Genomic DNA, 25842 nt, shown 5'->3' with positions numbered 1-25842 from the left:
GGCAGGTAATTTTGAGGAAGTAGAGAGACTACAGAAGGACTTAAGACAGTTTAGGAGAATTGGCAAAGAAATGGCAGATGGAATACAGTGCCGGGAAGTGTATGGTCATGCACATTGGTAGAAGAAATTAAAGTGTTGACTATTTTCTACATGGAGAGAGACTACAAAAATCTGAGGTACAAAGGGACTTGGGAGTCATTGTGCAGGATTCCCTGACGGTTAATTTGCAGGTTGAGTCTGTGGTGAGGAAGACAAGCGCAATGAGAACACTCATTTAAAGAGGACTGGAATATAAAGCAAGGTTGTAATGTTGAGACTTTATAAAGCAGTAGTGAGGCATCACTTGGAGTATTGTGAGCAGTTTTGGGCCCCTTATTTTAGAAAGGATGCGCTGAAGCTGGACAGGGTTTGATGGAGATTCTCAAAATGATTCCAGGATTGAATGGCTTGTCATTTGAAGAGTGTCTGATGGCTCTGGGCCTGTGTTGACTGGAATTTAGAAGGGTGAAGGGTGATCTAATTGAAACCTATCCAGTGGTGAAAGGTCTTGATAGAGCGGATGTGGAAAGGATGTTGCTCATGGTGGGAGCATCTGAGACTAGAGGACACAACATCAGAATAGAGGGATGTCCTTTTAGAATGCGTATCTTTACCCGAGTGAATCTGTGGAATTCTTTGCCACGGGCAGCTGTGGAGGCCAAGTCTTTATGTATATTTAAGGCAGAGATTGATATATTCTTCATTGGTCAGGGCCTGAAGAGATATAGCAGCAAGGAAGGAGATTGGGGCTCGATAGGAGCAGACTCGATGGGCCAAATGGCCTAATTCTGTTTTTATGGACTTATGGAAACTCTTAAATAGGTACTTGGATGATAGGAAAATGGGGGGCTATGTGGGAAGGAAGGGTTAAAAAGTCAGTACAACATCATGGGCCCATGCTGTAGTGTCCTGTGTTCAGACTTGATCTGTGACTAGAAGATGGGTTGCTGAATCTGAAGGCCTTTCCCAATCCAAAGCTACCTTGGGTTCTAAACTCACACAGTAGCAGAAGGTGATACTCACTGTCCATTTCATTTCAAGTTGCTGTTACACTCCCCTGAAACAAAACACTCTGAGAAGAGAAGCACCTCTCCAAGATTCAGGGTGTCATTGAATGAAGAAACATAAAACAGAGACGGTTCTGACTTAACTAGCACCTATGATTAATAAACTGCAAAGGTTCAAAGGTACATTTAATGTCCGTGAAATGTATACAATATACATCCTGAAATGCTTTTTCTTCACTCAGCCCATTGTTAAATAAGGCTTCTGTTTAACAATTACTGAGCTTTTCCTGAATTTACCAAACCTGAAAAAGCGCGATCTCCCAGTAGTCACCAATTTTAATTCTACTTCCCATTCCCATTCTGACATATCAGCCCACGGCCTCTCCTACCGTCATGATGAGGTCACACTCAGGCTGGAAGAACAACACTTTTTATTCCATCTGGGTAGTCTCTAACCTGATGGCATGAGCACCGATTTCCCAGGCTCCCAGTAATGCCCCACCATCCCCATCTCCTTCACCATTCCCCATTCCCATTTCCCCCTCTCACCTTCTCTCCTTACCTGCCCATCGCCTCCTTCTGGTGCTCCTCCCTCTTCCCTTTCTTCCCTGGTCTTCTGTCCTCTCCTATCAGATTCCCCCTTCTCCAGTCCTGTGTCTCTTTCACCAATCAACTTCCCAGCTCTTTACTTCACCCCCCCCACCCTATTTCACCTATCACCTACTACCTTATATTTCTTCCTCTCCTCCCCCCGCGTTCTGACTCTGACTTTTCATCTTTTCTCTCCAGTCCTGATGAAGGGTCTCGGCCTGAAACGTCGACTGTTTACCCTTTTCCATAGGTGTTGCCGGGCCTGCTGAGTTCCTCCAGCAATTTGTGTGTGTTGCGCAATTTTATAGTACTGTAGTAGCATTGAGAGTGTTCTAATTTGTTCTGTATTTCATTTAAATACATAATTTGCTACTAAGTTGAATGGTAGTTAGTCTATGTTATACCTTTATAACAATTTCTATGAAACCGGCTAATTGGGGCTACTGCTGAATTGGGCCAAAATGTACTAACCCTGGTGTGTCCCAATTAACTGGAATCCACTGTATTTAAGAAACTCTCAGAGAGGTACATGGATGATAGAAAAGGGAGGGCCGTGTGGAAGGGAAGGGTTCGATTGATCTCAGAGTGGGTTAAAAGGCTAGTACAGCATTGGCATTGTGGGCCGAATGGCCTGTACCACACTGTAGTGCTCCATGTTCCATGTTCCAGGTAAAAGTGCTTTGAAGTATATTTGATAGACCAGAATATCAAAGACCCAGACTTGCCAAATTAGCAAGAGTTTTGTTGTAGGTACGACCAGCACTGACCACGTCTGAGAACGAGTGAAAGGAGCAAGTCAGAGAAGAAGGCAGAATGAGGTTGAAAGGGATAATAAATCAGCCATGATCAAATGGAGGAGCACAGATGATGGGCCGAATGGCCTGATTCTTCTCTGTCTTATAGTCTTCTACACTTATGGCTTTTCGTAAGTCCCTCTCCTGCAAGTGGCAGAGTCAAAAGAAACGCACTGCGAGGTCTTTGGAGTAGCACGGTAGTGTAGTGGTTAGCACAACGCTTTACAGTACAGGCGACCTGGGTTCAATTCCCCCCGCTGCCTGTGAGGATCTTGTACGTTCTCCCTGTGACCGCATGCGTTTCCTCTGGGTGCTCCGGGTTCCTCCCTCAGTCCAAAAGACCTACCAGTTGGTAGGCAAATTAGTCACTGCAAATTATCCTGTGATTAGGCTAGCGTTAAATTGGGGAATTGCTGAGTGGCACGGCTCGAAGGGCTAGTAGGGCTGACTCCGCACTGAATCCCAATGAATGAATAAATAAACAAACAGGTACATACCAGGTCGTCTGTGATAAATAGGACTCAAAATCATAATGTGTTTCAGTCTCAGCCTCCATCTGCAGGTCCTTGACGTAGGATGCGTACTGCTGGCCGGGGTCGTAAAGCTTGCTACTCTCACACAGGGTCTGAAAGTGCACTGGAAGAGGGGCCGTCTGCATGTGCATCATCTGGTAGTAGGAGATGGTGGCCTGAAAATTCCAACAGAGAGGTCAGTACAAAGTGGGCAGAATTTGGATTTCGTCTTGAAGCACTGGAAAATAGCATGAACAGATAATGACAATCCCATTTTTACCAAGGAGGTAGAATCTGAAAATCCCAGGGGAAACACAGTCATTCAGGGGTTTCAAAAGGGGACTGGTTAGACACTCGAAGAAATATAAACTGCAAGGCTATCAAAGCCAAAGTCAAAGTAAATTTATTATCAAAGTTACCAGATTTTGGCAAGATAGCACCAGTGACCAATGCGACTATTGGCCAAGTCCTGAAGATAGCCCATGAAACTACTTATTTTAAATATACCTCTGCTACTGATCTGTGTGTGATTGGAGCCTGTCATTTACATTTCAATCAGGTAATTTTGGGCCGACTGAGCGATCTGTCGCTGTTGCTGTCTCTGAGGGAATTCGGCAGGGCTGAGAGCGAGACTGGGAATGGAATGTGCGGCCTAATGCCAGACCCACAACCGGTTCCAAATCTCTACCAACTCGTCGATTAAGGAGTCGAGCGAGATTGAAATCAATGAGGATGAGAGCAGAAGGTGAGCGGGTGTTCAGCGCCATCTACCTATGTTTGACAAGTCTCCCTCTCGCTCGCTGCAGAGGGAGGTGCAGGGGTCTTGAGTCTTGGACAAGGTTTGATCAGCGCTGTTTGTGGATTGTACTCATTTTTAGGACTCCGCAGTTCATGTTATATAGTATGTATTCTCAATTTCCGGTTACTCCTTTTTTGATTGCTATTTTGCACGATTTTGATCAGGGCAGACTGGCTCTGCGGTCTGCATTCAATGAATGATACAGTGCCAAACTGAACTGAACTAAACTGCATATTTCAAGACTATTTACAGTGACTATGGTTGGATGTTTTATATTCTGAAACTTTCACTCATTTTTGTTCTTTTTTTGTATGTTGGGTGTTTGATCTTTTCTTCGAACGGGTTCCATGGTGTTTCTTTGTTTTGTGGCTGCAGGAAAACGAATCTCAGGGATGAATACTGCACACAAACTTTGAATAATACCCTGAAATTCATCTCCTATCATCTCTACCATCAGTGAGAAGGTACAACGTCCTGCAGTCACACACTCTAAGTTATAGTTACAGCTTCTGCCCCTCTGCCATTAGATTTCAGAATGGACAATGAACCCATGAACACGATCTCACTACTTTTCCTCTATTTTTGCACTACTTATTTAATTTTTAATGCAAATTTCTTATTGTAACTTTAGTATATTTTATGTATTGCACTGTACCGCTGCTGCGAAACAACAAATTTCACAACATATGTCATTGCTGATAAACCTGATTCAGAGTCTGATTTTTGCAAGCATTTACAGGAAAATGAAGAAATACAATAGAATTAACAAACAACTATACATAAGAAAAGACTGACAATCAATTAACATGCAAAAGAAGGCAATTTGGATGGCGGGGTGGAGATATGTCTCTACCAAAGGAGGTGTAAGGCACTCCTTCCCTCCGCCAGCCTGCAGGTCACTCTTGGGCAAAGTGTAGCACCTGCTTAGTTCCCCCCCCCCCCCCCGATCAGGGTCCTGTGAAACCGTGGGAGCAGGTGGTGGATGGTCACTGGTGCATATCACAAGTCCTAGTTATGCAACCACTGACGCTGGGCAGGCAATCTCTGAAGTGTATTGATAATGGCTGGGGTCACCATGGTCATGGGAAGACCATGATCACCTACATCGTACATCCGTTAGTCTTGCAAGACCATGGATCTGCGCCTGGAAAGTCTTCACTCTCCAGGGCGCAGGCCTGGGCAAGGCTGTGTGGAAGACCGGCAATTGCCCATGCTGCAAGTCTCCCCTCTCCACGACACCGATGTTGTCCAAGGGAAGGGCATTAGGACCCATACAGCTTGGCACCAGTGTCGTCGCAGAGCAATGTGAGATTAAGTGCCTTGCTCAAGGACACAACACGTTCCCTCGGCTGGGGCTTGAACTCACGACCTTCAGGTAGCTAGTCCAATGCCTTAACCACTTGGCCAACGTGCCCACACTACGTCGTACAACACGGCACGTAACGATATGGCAATAAATAACACTGAGAACATGAGCGGAAGATTCCTTGAAAGTGAGTCTATAGGTTGTGGAATCAGTTCGGTGTTGTGGTGAGTGAGGTTATCCACACTGGTTCAGGGGCCTGACGGTTGTAGGAGAGCTTGGTCTGGATGGATGGGGTCCTGGATGCTGTTTTTTTGTGGCAGCACTCCACGTAAACGTGCTCAGTGGTGAGGAGGGCCGTGTCTGTGATGGACTGGGTTGTATCCACCACTTTCGCTGTGATACGGAATGGGGGTGGAGAAAGAGTAAAGGAATAGGATTGTTAGGGTTGTGTGGCGCGTGGCCAAGTGGTTAGGGCGTTGAACTAGCAATCTGAAGGTCGTGGGTTCGAGCCCCAGCCAAGGCAGCAAGGCACTTAACCACACATTAGTCCACCCGTCTGAGAATGGGTACTGGCAAAAATGCTGGGGGTTAACCTCACGATAGACTGGCGTCCTATCCAGGGGTGGGAGGAGTCTCATACTCTCAGTCGCTTCGCGCCACAGAAACCTGCATAAGTACCGGCCTGATGGGCCACAAGGCTCGTGATAGACTTTAATCTTTAACTTTAATTGTTAGGATTGCTTACTGGAGCTGGCATACGTACAGTATAAGTTGAAAGAACTCCTTCTGTATTTAAAAAATTCAGTCGGGATCCTTACCATATTGCAGTGTTTAATGTCTTCATTTATAAACATAAATCCTATCTGGTTTTGATGCTTTAACACCCTGCTCTACTGACCTCCTACTGTGTGGTCAATACCCACGCGCCACTGATAATTCTGACAATGGTATCACACGCGTTCCCTGTCTGTTTACATTTGACTTCACTCATTCTGCAGAAGCATCACTAAGTGGCTGGTGACTGTGAGGCCGAGGTACACAAAGTGGCAGCAAGCAGATTAGACAAGGACAGGACAGGACAGCAGAGGCAGATGGAGTGGGAAGTGCCACTGTTGTGCTGTCACACAGGCAGGTGTACACTTTAACCCCCAGGGCGAACTCTGACCAGCATGCTCCCTTCCCGTGACTGCCTGATCTACGGTCTACATCAAAAGTAGAGGGTACGGCCCAGTCCACCACAGGAAATGTGCTCCCCATCACTGAGCACACTTACAAGGAGAGCTGCCACATGAAAACAGCATCCATCATCAGGGATTCCCAGGCCATGCTCTCATCTCACTGCTACAGCGGGAAGAAGGTACAGAAGCTATAGGCCCCACACCACCAGGTTCAAGAACAGTTATTACCCTATAACTATCAGAACCAGAACCAGAACCAGGGAGAATAACTTCACTCACCTCAACTCTTGAGCTGATTCTACAACCTATAGATTCACTTTCAAGAGCTCTACAGCTCATGTTCTCAGTATAATTTTTTTTCAACTATTTGCACGAGTGGGTCTTCTTTTGCGTATTGGTTGTTTGTCAGTCTTTATCTATTTATCGATTTATTTATTTTTTGAGATACAGCGCGGAATAGGCCCTTCCAGCCCTTTGAGCCGCGCTGCCCAGCAATCCCCTGATTTAACACCAGCCGAATCATGGGACAATTTACAATGGCCAATTAACCTACCAATCGGTATGTCTTTGGACTGTGGGAGGAAACCAGAGTCCCAGGAGGAAACCCACACGGTCACAGGGAGAACATACAACCTCCACATAGATAGCGTCGAGAATTGAACTCGAGTCGCTGGTTCTGTAAACCGTTGTGATAGCCGTTATACCACCATGCTATGCTTGCAATAATTTTGCATAAATTCTATTGTATTTCTTTATTTTCCTGTAAATACCTGCAAGAAAATGGATCTCAGGGTAGTATATGTGGGTCGTTACATATTTTGATGTTAAATTTAATTTTAATTTGATTGATATTTTCTCCTTCCAACCAAGCGGAAACACTGATACTAAATCTGCAGGGGATGGCGGGACACACACCGACTTCAACGTCTGGTCACTCTGTCGAATGACTTCCTGGATCTGCCGTAGTACGTTCACTTTCACATCTTCCAGCTCTTGTTTCTGCGTCTTGGCGTCCGCAATGCACGTTCTGTAAGTTGCTTCTGCTTCATCGGCCTGTGGGGAGCAAATGCCTGCAGTTAGACGAGGAACGACAGGAGCTAAACGTAAAGGTCATCGGCTGCAGTCCACCATCACTGCAGGACTTGTATGTGTCCGGGACAAAGAAACAGGCAGGAAAATCATTGTGGACACTACAATCTGCCGTTTCCTAAAGTTCCCTACTGGAGGGTTATTAAAACAAAAAAAACTCACATCATCCTAAAAGTTTCTTCACCCAGGCAGTTAATCTGATCAACCATTCTAGTTAGCCCTCCCCTCACCCCCATCTATCTTTTATCCCCATCAATGCAAAGTAAATACATTAAAGCATTTTTTATAATGCTGTTTACATTGTAAATACATGCTGGTATTTATGTATTTACACACATTTTATTCCATATCTGTACTTTAGCCTCTAATAAATCTCCATTCTTTGTAATTTTGTATGTTGTTTTCTGTTGCACATAATGCCAACAGACCAACATACCATGGCTAATTCCTAATACATTGTAAATGTATATGGCAAATAAAAGTCATCCTTGATCCTTGAGGAGAGTAAATGCCAGCAAGGAGAGGATTCAGATTCAGATTTGTTCATCAAATATACATCGAAAGATACAGTGAAGAGCATCATTTGTGTTCATCACCAACACAACCCAAGGATGTGCTGGGAGCGACCTGCCAGTGACACCACACATTCCCACCTCAACACAGCATGCCCACCATGTTCGGCAGAACACAAGCAACAAAACCAATGGAACAACATCAATGCAAGTCCCATATATATATATATATATATATAGAGAGAGAGAGAGAGAGAGAGAGAGAGAGAGAGGGGGGGGAAGAGAGAGAGAGATGGAAGAGAGAGGGAAAGAGAGAGAGAGAAAGAGAGAGAGATATAGACAGAGAGCGAGATCGAGAGAGAGAGATAGAGACAGAGAGAGAAAGAGAGAGAGAAAGAAATATATATATATATATGTACATAGAGATGGTATGGACTCTACAGAGCCCTATTCTTAACATCATCAAGGATGTCTGGGATTACCTGGAGAGACAGAAGCAAGCAAGACAGCTAAAGATTGCAGAAGAACTATGGCAAGTTCTCCAAGATACTTGGAACAACTTACGAGCCAATTTTCCTATAAAACTGCAAGAACATTGATGCTGTTTTAAAGGCAAGTTATTGATTTGATTTAGTTGTTTTCTGTTAACTGCTCTTTATAGAAATTGTTTTGATATCTAGAAACTTTTCCTTTCATTATTTTTGGAAGCATCTTCACCTTACAGAGTCTTTTACACGCGTTGAAGACTTTTGCGCAGTACTAGATTTCATATTGTAATTAATAGCTTTTTTAGGTATTGCAATGTTATGCTGCCACAAAACGACAAATTTCATGACAGATGCCAGTGATATTAAAGCTGATTCTGATTCAGACTCATTTCCCTGGGTCAGTGACCCAGGACTCTTGGCTCCTGGTAAATTGTCACCGTAAGTCCTCTGTTAAATCATATGAAAGTGAGACGGCCACTGTACATAATAACTATTGTTACAGGACTTGGTGTCAAAGTAGTACTACAACATTAACAAGGACATAAGATATAGGAGCAGAATAAGGTCACTTGGCCCATTGAGTCTGCTCTGCCATTCTGTTATGACTGATTTATAATCCCTCTCAACCCCATTCTCCTGCCTTTCCCCCATAACTTTTGATGCCCTGACTAATTAAGAACCTATCAGCCTCCACTTTAATAAAGAGTCATAGAATCATAAAAAAGTACAGCACTGAGACAGGACCTTCGGCCCATCTAGTCCATGACAAACCATTTAAACTGCCTACTCCCATTGGCCTGCATCAGGAGATAGCCCTCCATCCCCCTACCATCCATGTACCTAGCCAAACTTTTCTTAAACGTTGAAATCGGGCTTGCATGCACCACTTGTGCTGGCAGCACATGCCACCCTCTCATGACCCTCTGAGTGAAGAAATTTCCCCTTCTGTTCCCCTTAAACTTTTCACCTTTCACCCTTAACCCACGACCTCTAGTTGTAGTCACACCTGAACGCAGAGGAAACAGCTTGCTTGCATTTACCCGAGCTACATACCCCCTCATAATTTTGTGCACATCTGTCAAATCTACTCCTCTCAGACTTCCACGTTCTAAAGAACAAAGTTCTCACCTATTCAATCTTTTCATATAACTCAGGTCCTCCAAACCTGCCAACATCCCAGTATGTAATCAGAAGCTTGCACTTTTGGCACTAGGCAGAACGTGACGGTATACAGTGAGTTGGAAGCTGTCATTCCATAGACAGAGGTAGACACCCAGTTCCCAATAGCACCCAAGCATAACTATAAGACTGATGAACACATGGTATTATTCATCACAATTGCATGTTTACAGTCGACTGCTCTCTGTTCAGTGAGATAACAGTTCTGATCCGGTTTGTGGTCTGAATGATTTCACTGCCTGTGAACTGTCAATATTCAGAGCACCTGAAGCCTATCAAGTTGCTGTACAGCACTTAACACCGGTGACCTTCGGTTCAGATAGCTCTCTTTGTAATTTGACAAGTAAAACCATTAATAATGATTTTTTAAAAAACAGTTATGGGGCTGTACGTTATGTGTCTCATGTGTTGAGCTAACATTGTGAATAAATGAGACCATAAGATATAGGAACATGATTAAGCCATCAACATTTTTTAAATATGCCCAATGACTTGGCCTTCATAGCCGACTGTGGCAATGAATTCCACAGATTCAGCACCCTCTGGCAACAGAAATTTCCCCTCATCTCTGTTCTAAAGGAATTCTTATATCCTGAAGCTGCACCCTCTGGTCCTAGATTCTCCCACTATAGGAAACAACCTCTCCACATCCAGTCTATCTAGGCCTTTCAATATTTGATAGGTTTCAATAAGATCCCCACTCATTCTTCTGAGCTCCATCGAATACAAGCCCAGAGCCAAATGCTCCTCATATGGCAACCCTCACATGGTAATCCTGGGATTATTCTTGTGAGTTTCCGCTGGAACCTCTCCAATGCCAGCACATTCTTCCTTAGATAAGGGGACCAAAACTGCTCACAATACTCCAAGTGTGGTCTAACCAACACCTTATACAGCCGCAACATTATATCCTTGCTTTGATATTCTAGTCCTCTTGAAATGAATGCTAGCATTGCAATTGCTTTCTTTACCACCAACTCATCTGCAAACGAGATCGTGCTCCAAATCAGATGGTTGCTATGTTTACCTTCAAAACTAACAGCAAGGCCATTGTGCAAACGGAACTCACAAAGTACTATGGAATGTTTTAAATATCACTTGGCAGATGCCAAATACACTCTGTAGCCATTTTATCAGGCATCTTGTGAACCTAATAAAGTGACCAGTTAGTGTATGTTTGTGGTCTACCACTGCCGTAGCCCATCCATTTCAAGGTTTGATACGTTGTGATTTCAGAGACGCTCTCCTGCACACCAGTGTTGTAATGCATGATTATTAGAGTTACTGTCGCCTTTCTGTCAGGTTGAACCAGTCCGGCCATTCTCCTCTGAGCTCTCTCATTTTCAAGTCATTTTCTCCCATGGTACTGCTGCTCACTGGATACTTTTTGTTTCTTGCACCATTCTCTGTTAGCTCTGGAGAGTGTTGTGCATGAAAATCCCAGGAGATCAACATCTGGCACCAACAATCATTCCATGGTCAAAGTCACTTAGATCACATTTAGATTACGAGAACACTCAGTCCTCATTTATTGTCATTTAGAAACGCATGTATGCATTAAGAAATGATACAATGTTCCTCCAGAGTGATATCACAGAAAAACAGGACAAACCAAAGACTAACACTGACAGAACCACATAATTATAACATATAGTTACAACAGTGCAAAGCAATACCATAATTTGATGAAGAGCAGACCATGGGCACGGTAAAAAAAAGTCTCAAGGTCCCGATCGACTCCCGAGTCCCCGACAGCAGGCGGCAAAAGGGAGAAACTCCCTGCCATAAACCTCCAGGCACTGACAACTGCCGATGCATTGGAAGTACCTGACAGCAGTCGACACTGAGTCCGTCCATCTGAAAACTTCGAGCCTCCGACTAGCCCCTCCGATACAGCCTCCCATGCACCATCCTCTGCTGAGCTCCTTCGACCTCGCCCCGGCTGCCAAAACAAGGATTCGGGGCCTTCTCCTCTGGAGATTCCGGACCACACAGTAGCAGCGGCAGTGAAGCGGGCATTTCTTCCCCAGTCTGATGTTTGGTCTGAACAACAACTGAACCTCTTGACCACGTCTATATGCTTTTATGCACTGAGTTGCTGCCACCCTGATTGGCTGATTAGATATTTGCATTAATGACCAGGTGTGCAGGTGTACCTAATAAAGTGGCCACTGAGTGTAACTACCAGTAACCTCTGCAGAAGTTTAGAGCTGCTGCAGAGTAGTGTGTGGCAAAAGAGGATCTGAAAGATCAGAGATAAGATATGTAAGTTGACCCAATGAATATTTTTAAACTTATTGGGTAGATGTAGAATTCTAGATTATAAACCATTATCGTAGAAGCAAGCATCCTATGTAGAGTTTGCATATTCCATGAACCCAGGTTCTCCAGTTCCCTCCCACAGGCCAAAGATGTGCCAGTTGATAGCATCAAAGTCTAATGTAAATTGTAGTTGAGTGGTAGGAAGCAAGGAGTTGGTATAGTTGTGCAGACACGGTGAGTCAAGATGTAATCAAGGAGCAATTGGCCAAAGAGTCATAGGAAGCGAGGGGTTGGAGTAGCTGAGTGGTAGGCAGTAAGTTGTAGTTGACTGGTAGGAAGGGAGGGGTTGGTGTAGACATGGTGAGCCAAAGGCGTACGTGTCTATGTCACTGTGCCCCCTGCATTCAACAGGAGAAGGTTCCTATCCATTCTCCGGGACGTACCTTGTTGCGAGCATCCTCCTCCGTCTTCCTCTTCTTGTCCAGAGTCTTGCTGGTGTTACTGCTGCTTGTGCTCTGCTGATCCTCCTCGGCTTTCACCGTCAGGATCTTGGCCTTTTCGTGCTCCTCGGAACGCTGCATGTACGCCTGCTTTGCCTTTTTAAGGTTGGTCTCCGCTTCTTGCTGAAAGGGAAAGGCCGGGTGATTTTTTAATATTTTAGATATACAGTGTGGAACAGACACTCCTGCCTACTGAGTTGCACAGCCCAGCTAATCTAACCCTAGCCTAGTCACAGGACAATTTACAATGACCTACTAATGTGTACACCTTTGGACTGTGGGAGAAAACCCAAGCACATACGGGACTGTGCAGATATCGTTGGTCCAGGCCTCAAAGGTCAGATGGAACTCTGCGATTTCACCAGATGTGCTAACATGTTTCTTTCAATACTGCGACACAAGAGATTCTGTGGGTGCTGGAAACCTTGAGCAACTATGCAGAGGAATAAAAAGACAACATTCTGCACTGAGACCCTTCATGGGTTCTGGCCTGCTGAGTTCCTCCAGCATCTTGTGAATGTCACTCTGAATTTCCAATGTCTGCAGAATCTCTTGTATGAAACATAAGCCTATGCAAACAGACCCATTAGATATTTTTAACCTTAATATGGAGGTGTAGAATTCTAGATTTCTGAGCCATTATTGTAGAAGCAAGCTGCCTGCATGGAGTTTGCACATTCCATGAACCCAGGTTCTCCGGGAAAATCAAAGACTTCAGAAATTAACAAGGTTGATGAATCAAATCACCAGAAACATCAAATCCTTTTGCTAGGTAGCATCTGAATCCTAATCCCATAAATGAAGCGTCTGGAACTCCCACAAGCAAACAAATTAATTATGAACTTTACATTTAGTTTGTAGTTCAGGATATTGACAATAATTGAGGTTAATTTTAGATTAGGTTCAGTTATTTTTTTTAATTTAGAAATAGAACATAGAACAGACCCTTCCAGTCCAATAATCCAGCAACTCATTGATTTAACCCTAACCTGAACACAGGACAATTTTACAATGACCTTTGGACAGTGGGTGGAATCTGAAACGCTCTGAGCTATAACAGTGTCGCACTAACCGCCACGCTACCATGGTGCTCAAATTACACGCCGTGTTATGTACAAGGTAGATTGTCGTACCAGCTTCCTCTGCGCCCGGTGCCACTGCTCTTTAATCTCTTTTCTGCGCTTTTCATGATCCAATCTTCTTCCAGCTAACGGCTGTGTAAAGATAAAACCAGCACACATGTTCAGCGTGAACAGCTCTCGCACACGTACAGGTTGCCTCTGGAGTTATGAAATTGTAGGTAAGGTAATAATGGATTAACTAAAATGAGAACCTGTCTTCGGGTATTAAAACCCGTAAACAATTTAACTTCAAACTGATACTTCAGGGGCAGTGAAACTAACCATTGGGTGTGGGACATTCGGAGGGGAATCTGTCCCACTGATACTACACAGGGAAAGACAAAAGGTGGAAGTTTCAGCTATTAGCACATTGTTAAGGTGCAGCACTGCCATCCAAGGCACAGTTCAGGACAGAACTGCTCTGAATCTTCACCCTCTGGTTGGTAGAATATTCATGGGGCCACCGTTCCAACACTATAACAAAAGATGTATATTTTGGGCGTCTGGAGTTTGTGGTCTTCACCTCCTTGGAACTGACTCTAGAGGGGTTCCGTTAGTCGGAATGTGCTACCATTGTCAATATGGAATTTTGTAAATATACCTGACTATATTCAAAATGTTAGTTAAGTAGGTGATTATAGCAATAACATTCAAAGTAAATTTATCAAAGTACAACCCTGAGGTTCGTTTTCTTGTGGGCATACTCAATAAATCTATAGAATAATACCATAACAGAAGCAATGAAATTTTTAATGGAGGTCGGGATTGAGGACGTGATTTTAAGTTTTTTAACTCTGTTTGGTTTCAAGTTAGCCCATTGCTTTGCTTTGCTTTTAGTTAGTTGCACGGTGGGTTTTTTTTGGGGTTTTTTTTTTCCTTTTCTCTATTGATATATATAAAAATTAGTATACTATTATGTTACCTTGGTACGTTATGTTTAAATTACATAGTTTGTATTATTTTTTTTGTATTCATATCTCCTGTAATTTTATTGTATTAGTGCCTATATGGCTTACCTTTTTGTATACTTATTCAATAAAAAGATTTAAAAAGAAAGAAAGAAGCAATGAAAAACTGCACCAAGTTGGGGTTCAACCAGTGTGCAAAAGATAACAAACTGTGCGAATACAAACAGAAAGAAATAATAATAATAAATAAATAAGCAATAAATATCAAGAACATGAGATGAAGAGTTCTTGAAAGTGAGTCCATAGGTTATAGGAACATTTCAGTGATGGGGCGAGTGAAGTTGAGTGAAGTTATCTACTTTGGTTCAAGAGCCTGATGGTTGAGGAATAATAAGTGTTTCTGGGTCTGGTGATGTGAGTCCTGAGAATCCTGTACATAGTCATAGTCATACTTTATTGATCCCGGGGGAAATTGGTTTTTGTTACAGTTGCACCATAAATAATTAAATAGTAATAAAACCATAAATAGTTAAATAGTAATATGTAAATTATGCCAGGAAATTATGAAATAAATCCAGGACCAGCCTATTGGCTCAGGGTGTCTGACCCTCCAAGGGAGGAGTTGTAAAGTTTGATGGCCACAGGCAGGAATGACTTCCTATGACGCTCTGTGCTGCATCTCGGTGGAATGAGTCTCTGGCTGAATGTACTCCTGTGCCCAACCAGTACATTATGTAGTGGATGGGAGACATTGTCCAAGATGGCATGCAACTTAGACAGCATCCTCTTTTCAGACACCACCGTCAGAGAGTCCAGTTCCATCTCCACAACATCACTGGCCTTACGAATGAGTTTGTTGATTCTGCTGGTGTCTGCTACCCTCAGCCTGCTGCCCCAGCACACAACAGCAAACATGATCGCACTGGCCACCACGTCCAGCAGATGTTAAAGGACCTCAGTCTCCTCAGGGAATAGAGACGGCTCTGGCCCTTCTTGTAGACAGCCCTTCCTGATGGCAACAGCGAGAACAGAGCATGACCTGAGTGGTGGGGGTCCCTGATGATGGATGCTGCTTTCCTGTGACAATGTTTCATGTAGATGTGCTCAATGGTGGGGAGGGCTTTACCCGTGATGGACTGGGCCGTATCCACTACTTTTTGTAGGATCTTCCATTCAAGGGCATTGATGTTTCCATACCAGGCTGTGATGCAGCATCAATATACTCTCCACCACACATTGACAGATGTTGGTTTTAAACGTCATGCAGAATATCTGCAAACTCCTAGTGAAGTAGGGGAACTGTCGTGATTTCTTTGTAATTGCAAATGTGCTGGGCCCAAGATTCCCACCTGGCAGAAGACATCTGCGGCCCCACAGCAGCCGGGAAATCCACCCCACCCACACCCAAACACTCGTTTGTACACATAGGTTTTGCATTCCTCAGGTTTTCATAAGCTGTGGAGGGTTGGTATCAGTTTAGAGGGTGTAAACTAAAAGAGATTGGCCAAACTTGTTTTCTCTGGAGCATCAGAACTGAGGGTACATCTGATAAAGTTTATAAAACCATGAGATTGAGGGATAGGGAGAGACTTTTAAGATTGAAATTGGTGGAGGGAAGGGGTGGAGCAAGAGCTGGCGGGTGATAGGTGGATCCAGGTGAGGAGGGTGATAGGGAGATGAGGGGTGGGGAGAGAGCAGGAATAGAGCTAGAAGCTGAGAGGTGATAGGTGGAAGTGACAAAGGGCTAAAGGGCAAGGAATCTGATTGGAGGGGAAGTCAGCACAGGGAATAACGGGAGGGACACCAGTTGGGAGGATCGTGTGGTTGATGGGCAGATGGAGAGGGTGGCAGAGAGTGGGGCAGGGGTAAGTGATAGGGTGATGGGAGCCAGGTGGATCAGCAGAAGGGGGAAAAGTGAGAAGGGATGGAGAGAAAGCTTGCTTTATGCTGTTGGATGTTGTTGAGAACATCAAGGTGGCTGGCTCACGGTAAGCCGTTTGTCATCAGGTGTTTTCTCATTGTGAAACTGATGGGTTATCGCAACTGCAAAGGGTTAGTGGCTGGGTGCGAGAAATGTGAATCTGCTTCTAGGCTGCCTGCAGTAAATACATGACTCAGAAATGAAACAGCATTGAAATTTGCTTTCCTGTGTTCCATTTAAATCACTGAAGTGTCACATCATTAACGATTGCATCATCCAGGACATGCCCTCTTCTCATTGTTACCATCAGGTAGGAGGTACAGAAGCCTGAAGGCACCCACTCAATTCAAGAACAGCTTCTTCCTCTCTGTCATCAGATTTCTGAATGGACATTGAACCCACAAACACTAGCTCACTACTTTTTTTGCACTACCATTTGACATTTCGACAGTTTTGTATTGTGTATATTGCAATACATGACACCGGTCAAGATGGCACCAGTGAACAACAATTCCTCAGGTGACATCTTCCAGATAGTCAACTATTTCACTTTTTCTACACCTTCAGCTTATTCTTTTTCTCTTAATTGTGTTTCGGAAACTGTTGGAGCCTGTGATTTACAGTTTGGAGTTCAGTCGAGTGATCTAATGCTCTGCTGTCCTCAAGCAAATTCCAGGAGAGGACCACAAGCACGAGCTGTCTCGAGCAGAAGACCAGAGACAGGTTGTGGGGCCATGATCAAGTCCGTTTCTCACCGATTGCAGCCTCAAGGAAGATGGAAACACCGAGGCAAATACAGGAGAGGCCGGGTTGGTGGTCGCTCTCCATGGGAGGCTGGGTCAGTGGCTATGGTACATGGGAGGCTGCATTGGGCCAGAGGTCAGGAGGCCACAGGTCAACAGTCACTCCACGCAGAAGGATTGAGTTCGAGCTGTCACTCTCCTCGATGCTGACGGAGGACGTTTTCGAAGTTCCAAGGCACATGTGATTACTGGCGTGGACTGTAGTATATTTATGGCCTCCTTCAGTTTTGTGTGTTTTCTTTCTTGTTGCCAATTTGTGGGTGGGTGATATGTTACTGTTAAGATGAGGGAGGGGTTGGGGATTTGGGATCTGATGTTCTTTTTGGTAATTTTCCATGTAGGCAATCTGTTAGTTTTTCGTGTAAAAGCGAAGGGGTTTGGGGTTTGATGTTTTAGTTGCCATTTTCTGGTGGGCAATCTGATAGTTTTGTGCAACTGGCTTTGGGGTTTGCCAGTTTGGTTTCTTTTTCTTTTTCAGGCGGGAGGGTGGAGTTGATGTCTTTTCTTTCAAAGACTCCCATAGTTTTTCTATATTTCACGGCTAGCTGGAGAAGACAAACCTCAGAGTTGTATTCTGTGTATATACTTTGATAAAATAGCCTTTGACCCTTTGAACCTTCATACTGCTACCACAAAACAACAAATTTCACAACATAAATCAGAAGTTAAACTTGATTCTGATTCTATATTTTGTATTTATCAGATGTAAAGATTAATCTTCTGCCCCATGAAATGTTGCAAGCTGTGGTATAGATGAAGAAGACACTTAAATTCTTCCCCTTCCTCCTCCCGTTTCTCTCTTCCTTTTCCTTGTTTCTCTTCCCACGTCCCCCTTTTCTTGTCTCCTTCACCATTCCTCTTCTCACATCCCGTTCTTCTTCCCACTTCCAGATCCTCTTCCACTCCCCGATCATCTTCAGTCTCCCCATTCCTCTTCCCCATCACTAATCTTCTTCCTTTTTCTCATTCCTATTCCTGCTCCCTCTTTCTCTTCCCACTTCCCTATTCCTCTTCCACAACTCCCCAACATTCTCCAACACCTTCTTTCATCCTTGACTGCTTTCCTCCACTGTTTCACCCCTCTCCTCTCCACGGTCTGTTCTTCACTCACCAACTCCCTCCTGGAATGTTGGTGCAATGAATTATCCCACAGCCTGACAAATGCTGGCAAGGACACCCAAGGGTATCACTATAGACTCATAAAATAAAGGTGCAATGTACATTTAAACAAAGCAGCCTTTAACACATATTAGGTGGCTGACTCATTGTAAACTGTCTCTCACGTTTTCTCATTGTGAAACTAATGAACTATCTTGACTGCCAAAAGTGCTACCTGTAAATTGGGTGTGAGAAGTGTAAATCTAGCAAAGCCCTAAAGTGTATCTGGACTGAAATCTGCTTTGAAATACTCTATTTAAAGTCAATGAAATGCCATTGTAGTAATATGTTCTACAGGTTAATTTTATGATCAGGAGAATTAATGTAGCAGTATTTTTAAAAGTGCAAATAGTCCTACAACTTCCCTCTGAACACTAATTAGAATCAGAATCAGGCTTATTATTATTGACACATCGTGAAATGTGTTGTTTTGCGGCATGAGGGGTTGCTAATACATAAAGAGCAAATAAACAAGTTACAATAAGGAATATACAAAAATACAAGTAGTGGAAAAAGCCAGCAAGTTTGTGAGATGGTGCTCATGACTATTCAGAATTATCAATTATTATTCATTAATTCAACATTAGGATGACAATCAGAATCATATTTTTTATCACTGACATATGATGGAAAATTTATTGTTTTACAGTAGCAGACAGTGCTACAAAAATTTTCATCTCATGTTCTCATTACTTATTTAAACGCAGACAACAGGCATTCTGCAGATGCTGGAAATTCAAGCAACACACATCAAAGTTGCTGACGAAGGGTCTCGGCCTGAAACGTCGACTGCACCTCTTCCTACAGATGCTGCCTGGCCTGCTGCGTTCACCAGCAACTTTGATGTGTGTTGCTCTCATTATTTATTGTTTATTTAGTTATTTATTTTTCTCTTGTACTTGTACAGATCGTTATTCTTTCAACATTGGTTGCTTGTCCATCCTGTTGGGTGTGGTCTTTCACTGATTCTTTTCCGGTTCTTGGATTCGCTGAGTGTGCCCGCAAGAAAATGAATCTCAGGGTGGCATATATATGGTGGGAAAATCTAAGACCAGAGGACACAGCCTCAGAATAGAATGATGTCCTTTTCCAATGGAGATGAGGGGTAATCTCTTTTGCTTAAGGATGGTGAATCTCTGGAAGGTACAAGATCCTTAGGACTCACACCACCAAGTTCAAGAACAGTTACTACCCCTCAACCATCAGGCTTCTGAACAAAAGGGGATAACTACACTTACTTATCACTTCGTTGAAATGTTCCTACAACTAATGAACTCACTTTCAATGACTCTTTATCTCATTATATCATGCTGTCATTATTTATTGCTATTTATTTATATTTGCATTTGCAGAGTTTGTTGTCTTCTGCACTCTAGTTGATCTTTCATTGATCCTGTTATACAGTAGTTACTATTCCATAGATTTGTTGAGAGTGCCCGAAGGAAAATGAATCTCACAGTTGTATATGGTGACATACTTTTATAACAAATTTACTTTGAACTTTGATTACCCTCCCTCACTCTCTCTCCTGTTCAGATAATCTTGTTTCTTTCTTTAATCATTCATCTTCTTTCTTACTTCTGATTAAAGGCCACAGACCTGAACCATATTCTGCTTCTCCTTCCACAGATGCCGTTGGCCTGCTGGGATTTCCCAACATTCTCATAGCCGTAGAAAAGTACAGCACAGAAACATGCACCTCAACCCATCTAGTCCTTGCTGAACCATTTTAGCTACCTACACCCATTGACCTGCACCGGGGCCATAACCCCACCATACCCCTACCAACCATGTACCTATCTAAACTTCGCTGAAACGTTGAAATTGAGCCCACATGCACCACTTGTGCTGGCAGCTCGTTCCACCCTCTGGGTGAAGAAGCTTCCCCTCATGCTCCCCTTAAACTCTTCACCTTTCACCCTTCACCCATAACCTCTGGTTGTAGACCCACCCAACCTCAGTGGAAAAAGCCTGCTTGCATTTACCCTATCTATACCCCTCATAATTTTGTATATCTCTGTCAAATCTCCTCCCAGTATTCTACGTTCTAAGAAACAAAGTCCTAACCCATTCAATCTTTCTTTATAACTCATGTCCTCCAGACCCAACTTGTAAATTTTCAACCTTAATTACATCTTTCCTGTAGGCGGGTGACCAAAACTGCACACAATGCTCCAAATTAGGCATCCGCAATGTCTTATACAACTTCAACATAAATTCCTCATACAGAGCATTCTCTGTTCCATTACAGATTCACGGGATTCAGTTCTGTTTTACCTGGAGAAAGGTTTGATTCTGAAGGATGTTGGCGCCTTGCATCACGCTCTGTCCGTACTCCAGGTCCTGCTCCAGTGCCAGCGAATAGATCGACAGGAAGGGCACGTGATACTACAGAGACACAAGTAAAGCAAAGAGGAGTTATTTAAAGAGACACAGCGGGTTAGTCACAATGCCGTCATGTATGAAAATGCTACGTTGTCCTTCTGTAGCTGGTTCGACAACTCTGACACCACCTGCGCCAGGCGTCGCCTCTTAAAGATATCCTCCAGCACCTGAGGATTGTTCTTAGTAACACATTTTGCTGGAGGATCTCAGCAGGCCAGCATCGAGAACACCTTTAAAAGACGATGCCTCAAAAAGGCAGCATCCATCATTAAGGAACCCCCCATCATCCAGAACATTCCCTCCTTTCATTACTACCATGAAGGAAGAGCTACAGGGCACACACTCAGTACCTTAGGAGCAACTTCTTCCCACCACCATGGGATTTCTGAATGGACACTGAACCCATGCACACCATCTCACTATTTATTTCTTTCTTTGCTCTCCTTTTGCACTATTTATTTAATTTATATATATATATATATATATATCATCATCATCATCAAGGTATGCTGTGTCTAATGAGGAGTCCAGCCCAAGACCCCTACTGGACTGTCACCCACCACCTGGGCCTGAGTCCTGAACCCCCCATGCCACAGTGGGAGGCACAGCCCAGACAGTTCCCGGAGTCGGCCCCGGGCTCGGCCTGAGGTACGTCCTCGTCCACCTGCGATAGACGTCAATTTGATGGTGTTGCTCCTTTGTGTGTGTGTGTGTGTGTGTGTGTGTATATTTATTTCTTATTGTAATTTATAGATTTTTTTAATTATGTACTGCTCTGTACTGCTGCCACAAAACAACAACTTTCACGACAGATTCCACTGATATTAAACCTTACTCAAATTCTGCTCTCTGGGGCTTATATTCAAACCTGAGATTTGTTTTAGGCTGAAGATCGGAACCGGAATCACAAAAGCTGAGGGTTGTTTTTAATAACACACACAAAATGCTGGAGGATCTCAACAGGTCAGGCAGCACCTTTGGAAAGTCAACATTCTGGGCCAAGACTCTTCTTCAGGATTGGACATTCTTATATATTTATTCTTCTCAGATATTTATTTACAAAGATTTGTACTTAGGATACGTATTAAAAAGGTTCGAGTTGGGTGGCGGGGTGGAGATACGTCTCTACTAGAGAAGGTGTGAGGCGCTCCTTCCCTCCGCTAGTCTGCAGGTCGCCCTGGGGCGAGGAGTAGCGACTGCTTAGCCCCTCGATCAGGCTCACGTGAAGCCATACGAGCAGCTGGTGCACATCACAAGTCCTGGTGATGCGACCACCGATAACAGGCAGACAGTCTCTGAGGAGTGTTGATAATGGTTGGGGTCATCTGTCTTGTAAAGACACTGCCCAGAAGGCAATGGGAAACCACTTCTGTACAAAAATTTGCCAAGGACAATCATGATCACGGAAAGACCATGATGGCCCACGTCATACAACATAAAACATGATGAATGAATGAATGTACCAAGGCATAGTGACAATAATAAACCAATTTACCAAATTGACTTCTCTTGCATGTCAGCCATACAGACCATTTCTTCACACCTGTGCATTGAGGTAGCACCAGGGAAAAGCAACAACAGAATTTACAATAAAGTGTTAGGTACATACACGTAGTGAACTGGATAATCAACTACTTGTCATCATTCTCAACTGCTGTTTGACCATGATAGTTCATGCTGATTGAATTTTAAATCAGGTTTTAGATTCAGCAATAAATATCCACACAACTCTGTTTACTTGCCAGTAAGCTAATTACTGTGATTCCTTACCTCATGAGTGATAGCCTGCCTACAAGTATGGATCAATTTTATCAGGCCTTTGGCAAAGTCCAGTTCTGTATAAATTAAAAAGACACCACTGTTATAACACAGGAAGAACACAGCAGTTTTTGTAACATCTTCCACTTTAATGTGGCTGATTTCTCATGGGAGTACCCTTCAACCATGTACTCACCCGGACTTCCTAACACAACTACATATCCTTCCTAGGAACTTATCTTCTCTGGCCCTTGACCTTTCCCACCCACCTGGCTTCACCTATCATCTTCTACCTATCCTCCTTCCTCTTCCCCCACCCTTTTTATTTTGGCGTCTTTCCCCTTTCCTTTCCAGCACTGAAGAAGAGTCTCGGCCCGAAACATCGACTGTTTATTCCTTTCCATAGATGCTGCCTACGTAGTGGGCAGTGGCTCCATATGTCACTACTACAGGACGTGATGACCCTGCCTCACACAAGTCCCGGGCTCAGCTGGCTCCGGCTGACAGTACCCAGTATGGGCCCCTATCCAGGGTTACGGATCCCATTGCCTTGTGGGTATCTTCGGGAGAAGAGAAGGCTAAGGAGTAAACCCTACACAAATCCGGAGTGGAGCCCCTAAGGTGGTTGGATGATCTATCACGTCACCTCCCGGCAGCTCCTGCAGCCAAGCTGATGCCAAATGTACTGCTTCGCATTCCTTTGGGCCACATTCGCGAGGCCGAGAGGGGGATCTTGATGTTTGGGCAGCTCAGGATCTCCATATTCATCGCCTAGGTCTGCGCCCTGGAGAACCAGGCACTTTCATTGTCTACTTAGACAGGCGAAGCCATTATTATTATAGATGCTGCCTGACCTGCTGAGTTCCTCCAGCGTTTTCTGTGTGTTGCTCTGTAGAACTGAAACTGCTTAGTGCACTGAGGAAAAAAGGGAAGGGGGAAAAACAACAGAGGGGGGTGATAGGCAGAAAAGGAAATAAAGAGATCTGCAGAAGCTGGAAATTCAGGCAATACACACACAATGCTGGAGGAATTCAGCAGGACAGGCATCAATGGAAGAAGAGTAAACAGTCGACGTTTTGGGCTGAGACCCTTCACCAGGACTGCTTAAGTATGCAACATCCATGGTCAACCCCCAACCAAGAGAGGGCCTCACTTATACGATGGTTCTGCCCAGCAACAGCAGGGATTTCGGAATTACCATAGAAAAAATTTACACTGATTAGGTCTCAGTGACTGTGATGTTAACAAACTCAGCAGCCCCTCACCCAAAGCCATTCTCTTTTCCAGGTAGGTAATGAGATCCTTCATGTATTTGGAAACGGTCTTGGCATACTGCAAAGCAGCTTCAACTCCACCCTCGGATCGCTGTAGGATGATATCCACCTCTTCCGTGGAAGGACTCCCTGCAATCCAAAATGAGAAACAAGGCTTTTGGTTACAGCTATTTGGGGTAAGTGGACGTGTAGTCCATTGGGGCTACTTTTCCGCTTGATTGGGCAATACTCAGCTTCTGGCTTCAGGGAATAAAGACATAAAATCCTTGTGTTTCAGATCTCCACCAACTACTTCAAAATCAAAGTCAAAAGTCAAAAGAAGTTTACTATCAAAGTACATACAGTACATGCCATTTACTACCTTGAGATTCATTTTCTTCCAGGCACTTACAGGAAAATAACAAAATGCACTAGAATTTATGATCAACTGTACATGAACAATACTGACCACAATGGGGTTGGCGATATACAGCAATGTTTTGCGGGCAGCTTACTTAGAGAGTCATTGAGCGACTGAAACCTGCAGCACAGAAACAGGCCCTTCTGCCCATCGAGCCCTTGCCAAACCATTTAAACTGCCTACTCCCATCAACCTGCACCTGGACCATATCCCTCCTTACACCTACCATTCATGTACCGATTCAAACTTCTCTTAATTAAAGACTGGGCTTTCAGATTAAGTTTGATCAGGGCTATGAAGAGTTCTGAGAAGGGCTAGCTAAGATTAAAGTGGATTTATCATCTGGGTAGATCATGTGCATCATAGTTTACTAAGGGAGGCAAGGGATTATATTGGCCATAATCACAACAGATTCTGGAGATGCTGGAAACCTTGAGCAACTCGGCAAGTCAGGCAGCACCTATGGAGGGGAATAAGCAGTTAACGTTTCGGGCCAAGACTCATTTTTTTCAAAAGAAGTGCAATACAGCAAATCCAAACAAGTATGGGCCAATTAGGGAAACAGTTATCTATGATAATCACAGATAGTTCAACAATCACTTGATCAAGTGAAGATTGATGAAGGAAATTGTTAACTCCCACATAGGAGATTAGTGGGCAAAATTAGGGCACATGGTATTGGGGGCAGAGTACTGACATGGATTGAAAATTGGTTGGCTGACAGAAAACAAAGAGTAGTGATTAATGGGTCCCTTTCGGAATGGCAGGCGGTGACCTGTGGGGTACCGCAGGGTTCAGTGCTGGGACCGCAGCTGTTTACAATATATATTAATGATTTAGATGAGAGAATTAAAAGTAACATTAGCAAATTTGCTGATGACACAAAGCTGGGTGGCAGTGTGAAATGTGAGGAGGATGTTATGAGAATGCAGGGTGACTTGGACAGGCTGGGTGAGTGGGCAGATGCATGGCAGATGCAGTTTAATGTGGATAAGTGTGAGGTTATCCACTTTGGTGGTAAGAACAGGAAGGCAGATTATTATCTAAATGGAGTCAAGTTAGCAAAAGTGGAAGCACAATGAGATCTAGGTGTTCTTGTACATCAGTCACTGAAAGCAAGCATGCAAGTACAGCAGGCTGTGAAGTAAGCTAATGGCATGCTGGCCTTCATAACAAGGGGAATTGAGTATAAGAGCAAAGAGGTCCTTCTGCAGCTGTACAGGTCCCTGGTGAGACCACACCTGGAGTACTGTGTTCAGTTTTGGTCTCCAAATTTGAGGAAGGACATTCTTGCTATTGAAGGAGTGCAGCGTAGGTTCACAAGGTTAATTCCCGGGATGGCGGGACTGTCATATGTCGAAAGATTGGAGCGACTGGGCTTGTATACTCTGGAACTTAGAACGCTGAGAGGGGATCTTATTGAAACATATAAGATTATTAAGGGGTTGGACATGCTGCAGGCAGGAAGCATGTTCCTGCTGATGGGTGAGTCCAGAACTAGAGGCCACAGCTTAAGAATAAGGGGTAGGCCATTTAGAACAGAGTTGAAGAAAAACTTTTTCACCCAGAGAGTGGTAGATGTATGGAATGCTCTACCCCAGAAGGCTGTGGAGGCCAAGTCTCTGGATGCTTTCAAGAAAGAGATGGATAGAGCTCTTAAAGATAGTGGAATCAAAGGTTATGAGGATAAGGCAGGAACTGGATACTGATTGTGGATGATCAGCCATGATCACAGTGAATGGCGGTGCTGGCTCGAAGGGTCGAATAGCCTACTCCTGCACCTATTGTCTATTGTCTATTGATGAGGTAAGAGTGGATCAATGAAGGATCATGAGGTGTACGTGAACATGATCAAGCA

At 43.9% G+C, this 25842-nt stretch overlaps 1 protein-coding gene across 4 annotated transcripts in view; it reads right to left on the bottom strand.

Moving 5' to 3' along the window:
* The window catches only part of LOC140188182 (rho GTPase-activating protein 45-like), a 195964-nt gene that overhangs the window by 35184 nt on the left and 134938 nt on the right, over positions 1 to 25842 (bottom strand). For all 4 annotated transcript variants that reach the window (XM_072244192.1, XM_072244189.1, XM_072244190.1 and 1 more), the window contains exons 7-13: positions 23576 to 23713; positions 22323 to 22387; positions 20445 to 20555; positions 13390 to 13470; positions 12200 to 12379; positions 7142 to 7279; positions 2929 to 3119 (exon numbers count right to left, since the gene is read on the bottom strand). In XM_072244192.1, coding sequence (XP_072100293.1) covers positions 2929 to 3119; positions 7142 to 7279; positions 12200 to 12379; positions 13390 to 13470; positions 20445 to 20555; positions 22323 to 22387; positions 23576 to 23713 — 904 coding nt within the window. The remainder of the gene's footprint in view (positions 1 to 2928; positions 3120 to 7141; positions 7280 to 12199; positions 12380 to 13389; positions 13471 to 20444; positions 20556 to 22322; positions 22388 to 23575; positions 23714 to 25842) is intronic.

The sequence above is a fragment of the Mobula birostris genome, chromosome 26 (genome assembly GCF_030028105.1).
Source record: "Mobula birostris isolate sMobBir1 chromosome 26, sMobBir1.hap1, whole genome shotgun sequence".
NCBI lineage: Eukaryota > Metazoa > Chordata > Chondrichthyes > Myliobatiformes > Myliobatidae > Mobula > Mobula birostris.
Note: the sequence above shows the minus strand (reverse complement) of the source record. Positions and strands in the feature narration are given on the sequence as shown.